General features: G+C 43.2%; 1 protein-coding gene across 6 annotated transcripts in view; it reads right to left on the reverse strand.

The window, feature by feature from the left end:
- The window catches only part of AMOTL1 (angiomotin like 1), a 148,362-nt gene that overhangs the window by 23,490 nt on the left and 117,701 nt on the right, over positions 1-7,171 (reverse strand). For all 6 annotated transcript variants that reach the window (XM_006018626.3, XM_006018622.3, XM_014517419.2 and 3 more), the window contains one exon: positions 6,180-6,325. In XM_006018626.3, the coding sequence (XP_006018688.2) occupies positions 6,180-6,325 (146 nt within the window). The remainder of the gene's footprint in view (positions 1-6,179; positions 6,326-7,171) is intronic.

The raw sequence follows: 7,171 nt of genomic DNA on the forward strand, positions 1-7,171 counted from the left end.
TCAAATTCATCTGATTCTGCAGGCTGGATGAATGGCTTGGGACCAGCCTGAGGGCCAGATCGGGCCCATGGACTTCTGCAAGCTGGATCCAGTGTGTATGGTATCCACTCCAGCTGGTACAGACAGGGATGTGTCAGGAAGAAGCCCAGCATCACAGGTGCTTGGCTACCACCATAGGAACAAGACTGGGTGCTGGGCTTCTTCCTGCAGTGCTGCTTGGTCTCCAGCATCACTGCTTTCACTTGGGTACTTGGTAGCTACATGGGTGTTGGAGCCCCAGCAGCACCCCAGAAAGAGTCAGGTATCATGGGTGCCTGGCTGCCACAAGGGGCAACAAGCCAAAGTGCTGGGCCTGCTCTCAGCAGCACTGTGACTGTCACCTGGGCACTTGGTTGCTGTTGCAGAAAGATCCTCCATCCCAGCCACGGGTGTGGCAAAATTGGCAGGCTGGATGACCTGGCTCTGCAGGCTGTATTTGGGCTGCAGGTAAAACATTTGACACCCATGCTCTAGATCAGTGATTCTCAACCTTTTTTGTACCAGGATCCATTCATAAACATCGAAGGTCCCGACTTAGTACCCCTCACTCCCAACCCGCTGGCCTCAGCCCCCAGGTCCCAGTCCCCAGTATGGGGAAGGGAGTGGGTGTGTGGGGCATGGGGGGGGCTCCAAGCAACACCTTGCAGGCTGGAACTCTGCCAGCCTGTAAGGGAAAACCCACCCTTTCCCCATGTTTTTCTCCTTTAAAGGACAATCCATTTCTAAAGTTTGCTTGCGACCCTTTCATATATTCTTGAGACCCACTTTTGGGTCCTGACCCACGGGTTGAGAAATACTGCTCTAGATGGTCCAAGGCATATGTTTGTCAGTAGGCACAACATCAACGATTTCTGTGAAAACTGATTTTACAGAAGCAACTGATTTGTGAATGCGCCAGATTTATGAAGGCAAGAGGTAAGTGCTCAGCATCTCTCAGAGTGAGTCCCAGTGTGATCCAAAGTATAAATGACTTCTGAACCAGATGGAGAGCTCTTGCCCATGTAGCAAGGATGCTTAAGCCATACTGCATCGATATCACTTTGACTACTGCAGCCAGGTGCAAGAATTCAGCCTTGCAGACTAAAATCCCCTTCTCTGCTAGGACTGTTTCCTTTTCCTCCCATTCTTCCTTTCTTTTTCTTTTTTCTTTACATCAACATAAATGTTCAATCCCCTTTCAAATGCATCTGTTTTTACAGCACAGAAACAAATCAAGTAGCCTAAGCTGAAAGTCTAAAGTAAGCTACAGATTTCAAGGCTGGAGAAAATACTCACTCAACCCAGAAGGGAGGTAGGGTTAGAAAGCTTGCACTTTGCAGAATACTGGTATGACCATGCACACTTGACACGTGGAAATTGAGATGTAGATGTTAGTATTTGTGTGAAGTCATGGCTGGTCACAAGGATTTACAGTTTTTAACCTAGATAAGCACTCCTCCTCTTTATTTGTGCGGATGTGGGTAAAATTTCAGTTCTTTAAACATTTTAGAGGCTAAACAGGAGGTAGAGAAATTAACACTCAACACATGCAAGCTGTTAATTTTCACTCATTTTTGACTACAGGAAAATCATACAGCAATTTTATAATGCAAAGAACTCAGAAAAGCCACAAGTCAGAACGTTTTTTAACACTATCGATTCCTATATGGAATCTCTGGCTTTATTTTGTGAATCATGTTTGCACACCTAACAGTACTAATGTTGCATGGCACCTCACGGTCCCTTGTAAGGATCTCAAGGTACCCCAAGGTGTCCCGTCACCCTTGTTGAGAATCACTGCCCTGGATGGTGCTTCTGAATATACAACATTGTTTTCAGACACTGAGGTTGAGCTATCTTCCTTCCCATAGACTGTAATGACAATGAATTCCTGTTCCTCAGAGCTCCCTTATGCCAGCCTAAAACTGACAAGCAAATCCATGCTGTTGTTTTGTCTTTACCACAAGGGAACAAAGCAAAGCTTCAGAACAGGATGTGCCATACGAGGTGAAACCCGTGGTCCATCTAGCTTAGTATTGTGTCTCTAAGTGGCACAAATGGATGCTATGGGGGAAAGCAATGAAACAGATATGTCTAGAGTGCTCTATTCCCTTTTCAATATCCTCCCTGGCATCCATCATTATTGCTTTAGAGATGCCAGAGGAAACATCTCCAACCATTCTGTTCAATAGCCATTAATATATCTATCATTTATCCAGTCCCATTTTGAACCTGGCTATGCTATCTGTGTCCACCACCGCCTGTGGCAACGAATTCCACAAGTTAACTACATATTGTGTAAAAAAATATTTTCCCTTGTTACTTGTAAACCTGGCATCTAAAAATTTCAATGGACCCCCTCTAATTCTAGTATTTTGGGACCTGGTAAGCAACACTTCCTTGTTCACTTGGTGCACATAGTTCATGATTTTATAGACTAACATACAGACCTCAGTCTTCTCCTTTCCAAACTGATGAGTCTTAGCTTTTTCACTCTCTCCTGGTACGGCAACTGCTTTAGGCTGTTGATCATTTTGGCTGCCCTTCTCTGTACCTTTTTTAATTCTGCTATATCTTTTTTAAGATGTGGGGACCAGAACTGCACGGAGTATTCAGGACGAGGGTGTACCAGGATTTGTATAGTGGCACAATGATGTTCTTGTTTTATTTTCAATTCCTTTCTGAAGGATGCCTAATGTTTTATTGCCTTTTTTTGGTCGCTGCTGCACACTGAACTGACATTTTCAGAGAACTACCTACTGTGGTCTCTTTCTTGAGTCGTAACAGCTAGTTCAAAATGCAGCTGACCCTAACCAACCTTTCAAGGGCCACTGGCAATGGGCCAGATCTTATCTCCATTACATTGGTGTAAACAGGAACAATTCTAAAGATTTCAGTGGATTTACACTGATGTTAATTGGATTCAAATCTAGACAAGTATCAAGAAGCAAGTGGAAGATGATATCCTCAAAGATCCTGTGAGTATGAGACAGGTATTTCTGGGTTCCATGTTCAGTTTACAGGATGGGTTTGCGAACTACCAGCTCTGAAAACTGAGCTGGGACCAGTGAGTCAGACCGGGTTCTCCTTGACTCATTTATCAGTAGTAACAAGATTTCTCCAAGCTAAGTTCTTATTGTTCTTGGGCCAATCCTGATATCCTTACTGAGTTCTTGCACATGTTTATTAAAAAAAAAAAAAAAAAAAATTTGCTAAATGGAAAACGAAAGATTTGATAGGGAAATAATGCTGCGTGACTGGGAAATTAAATGTATAAAGGGAAGCAAGTTTGTAAATCAGAATGATATGATTTTAAGATCCAATAACTCATGATCTAGTAGGGCAAGAAACACTTAATGAAGCAATACAAATATTTACAGGACCAGTACACCTTTCCAAGTGCTGGTCCCAGCCAATGATCACGGGGGAAAACATTTTTCTCCTGGTCTGACAAATTTCTAGCATTAGATCCACAGCTCAAACAGCCAGAAGGTGTCACCATGATCATGTAGTTTGACCTCTTACCTATAGCTTGCATACAGGTCATAGAGGGTCACTCAGCAACTTATGCTTAAGGTCCATTGACAAGTTATCATATTTTATTTAGACAAACATTCAGTCCTGATTTAGACTTCTAAGTGCTGGAGAACACACCAGAGCCCTCAATAACTTGGTTCCTACAGTTACTTACTTTTACTATTAACAATCTGCACTTCACCTCTTGCCTGACATTTGTCTAGCTTCACTGCCCAGCCACTGGGCCTCATTATACCTATTTTGCTGAGATAAAAGAGATGCTTATGATCAGACATTTCGTCACCTATGAACATGTGGACTGGCATCCAATCATGCCTTAACTTTAATCTCTTGCTATAAGCCATGATTTCAGACATCTAATTGTACTTTATTTTCTAAATGTTTTCCCAGTTTTCAATTTCCTTTTTGAAATGGGGACACCAGAACTTGGCACCGTATTCCAGTAGTGATTAAACTTATGATGCAGGCAGATGCAACTTCACTGTCAGATTTTAAATAAAATCCTTCCATACAAGCAGGCATTCAAAATTATGGAGATTTACATATTGGGTAATTTTCATGTTCAAGAAGTTGCATTAATATTCATGAATTATGATTGTTCCTGTCTAGCTATAAAAAGCTTTTAAAACTAAATTATAATGATTGGCAATACAAAAATTCCATAGGGGTTTTCGGAAGTGCGTAGGTGGTACAATCTCACTAACAGTGTAGACTTTCCCTCTGATTTTTTTCCCCTCTTCATGTAATTCCAAGTTATTTTAAGAGCTCCCTGTTTAAGATCACAGTTCAAAACTTTAAAAATTTTAATCTCAAGTTGGACAGATAAAAACTGACACACAAAATCTGAAGCTATTTCTGAAAACATGTTTTAATTTTGTGATTAGTACCAGACAAAATGTGGTCATAAGGATGCATTATTAACCTTGCTTTACATACTGTTCACTTAGACCCAAAGAGATCATGTGACTGATCAGTGTCACACAAGCAGGTCGTGAACTTACTGTAAGTCTGTAAAGCTAGAAGTTGGACTCAGGTTCCCAAAATCTCAGTCAAGTGCCTTAATTGCACAATCATCCTCTCTCAGTAAGTTTTACTATTTATTTGTTCTTTTAGAACTAAGAAATAAGTAGTAAAACATACTACTGGCACCTGCTCTGGACAGCCCTGCGGGCTGCGAGCACCTGCAGGACAGGGTGCCGGCCATGGGGCGGGCGAGGGGCCACTTTTCTCCGTGCAGGGAAGGAGCCCAGGGAAAAGCTGAGCGGAGGGGGGGAGGGGGCAGAAGCAGCCCTTCCCTTGCCCCATGCCCGGTGCCCCACGCTACAGGCGCTCGCAGCCAGCATGGGGCTGTCCGGAGCAGGCACAGGCAGCCCCATGCGGGCTGCAAGCAGCTGCAGTGTGGGGCACCGGGCACGGGCCAGGACCACTTCCCCCTGTGCTCCTTCCTTGCCTGGGGTCCCCCTCCCACTTACCTGAGCTTCCCACGTCTGGGCAGCCACATGCTCCCAGGCCAGAAACTGTGGCTGGGGCTTCCGGCTAGGGGGCGGGGCCAGGCGGGCCGCTGTTGGAGCCTGCCAGGCTTCCCTTGGGTCCCGTTGCCCTTGGTTCCTGTCATTTTTGATAGGAACCTAGGGCAGAGAAATATTAATTTTCTACTTTTTTTTAGGGGCCCCACGGGCCAGACAGAATGGCCTTACAGGCCGAATCCAGCCCGCAGGTCGTATTTTGCCCACCCCTGTTTTAGAGTATAGTGATCACATTTGAATTTGCACATAGTATAATGACTCCTTCTGTGTGCTCAATAGTTGGCATCATCCATTCAATGATTTCAAAGGGAACTGGTGGACGATTTTCCTCTCACAATAATGTCAAGCCTGGCAATGAGTCAGTAAGCACTGGCATAGGAAGTTCCTTACCCATCACACCATAGTGCTATGGTACCCTGCTTTATTTTTTTCCTGGCTGCATCCCAAATCAATCTTTTCATGATTTTCCCCAGGATGGGTATCAATCTTACCGGCCTATAGCTTTCCAGATTACCCCTTTAATCCTTTTTAAATATTGGCAGGACATTATATCTGTTCAATTCTGTTGGCCCTGCACCAATATTTTAAGATTTGTTGACTATTAAGTGGTTCAGAAAAAACCCTCAGTCAATTCTTTTAATACTCTTTTTTGGGTGCAGGTTGTCTAGTCCTGTTACATTGTGTTTAGTGAATTGGTTAATTAACTGGCTGTCATTCTTTATTCAAATAACTTGGGATTCTTTGGAAAGAAATGGGCTTAACCAATATCGGATTCATGTCCTAAATCAATGTAAGGCTTTTTTTACTTTATAGAACTACATGTCCTGCCCTTACATTAGCATTTAGTTGGTGTAATCTGGTCAATTTTCTGGTTACATATTGCTCTGAAAGCATCTATGAATGTGGTCTCCTTTCATCTGGCTTAGTGTTTTATAACTCCATGTTTTCTGCCTAGAAGGGGTTATGAGGGAAGTGGGGGGTGGGTTCTAGCCTCTGTTCAAGAAAGGGTTCAGGACTTGGACTGAATTACAGCTGTAAAATGAATAGTGATTAAAGCAATAATTTCCAGCAGAGCCAGAGAATGATGCCTTGCCTCACCTCCTCTTCCAGTTTGATGACCTTGGCTTGAGCATTGTTCAGTGCCTGATCCAGGATTTCGATGTGCCTCCGCTGATCCTCATTGGCAGAACGCAGGGTCACCAATTCCACTTCCAGCTTCTCCTTCTCCTTCAAGTGTTCTTTGTCTGGAAGAAAGACAACAAGAGCGGCTCCATGAGAACAGCACACACACTCCAGGGTGTGTACCACAGGTAAGTTGGCACTCTGTGACACAAACAAAAGCTTTATGAAGATGCACACAGTTGGGCCATTACAACACAGCATGTAGGATTCAACAGCACTAGAGTGTGTTGGGTAGAGTTTCTTATGTCTGTTCTTGCCAACTCATTACTAGGCTTTGCATTAGTTCCCACCACAAAGAAAAGGATTCACCACATCCCTTTGGCTCTCTTAACAGAAGATGCTACCTACAGAGCATGCAAGTGGTCACAGAGTAAACGCATATTCAAATGTGCTCAATACACTGTAAAATGAAGGAGTGGAGAGCAAAAAGGGCCCCAGGTAGCTCGTGTGTCTATTTAAACATATCTTCTTTTACAGCCACTGTATGCAAATTCTGGCTGCCACTGGTATTTCAAAGCAACAACACAAATTAAGAGAGTACAAGTATCCTACCTAGATTTATAAGGGCTTCAGTTTTTGAAATGCTAGCCAGAAGAACAGGACAGGGTGACACTGCCAGCACGAACCTACAAAGAGCTTTAACTTTCCTAGAAATGAAAAGGTCTGGTAAATAATCCAAACCTGCCCAAACATGGTAAGTTGATAAGTGCTACCTGAAAGACTCTGAACACAGTTCATACAAATATAAAAATGATAAAACTGAACATAGTTTAACATTAGCTACAAATAGAGGCCAAATATTATATTAATTAATGAAAATTCAGGAAAATATCTATGCATGACATGCTGTGAACCTCAGAATCAATCCTGCTTTTGGGTGGGTACATGACAACATACTTGGGGGTGGG

This window comes from Alligator sinensis, unplaced genomic scaffold, assembly GCF_000455745.1.
Source record: "Alligator sinensis unplaced genomic scaffold, ASM45574v1 scaffold116_1, whole genome shotgun sequence".
NCBI lineage: Eukaryota > Metazoa > Chordata > Crocodylia > Alligatoridae > Alligator > Alligator sinensis.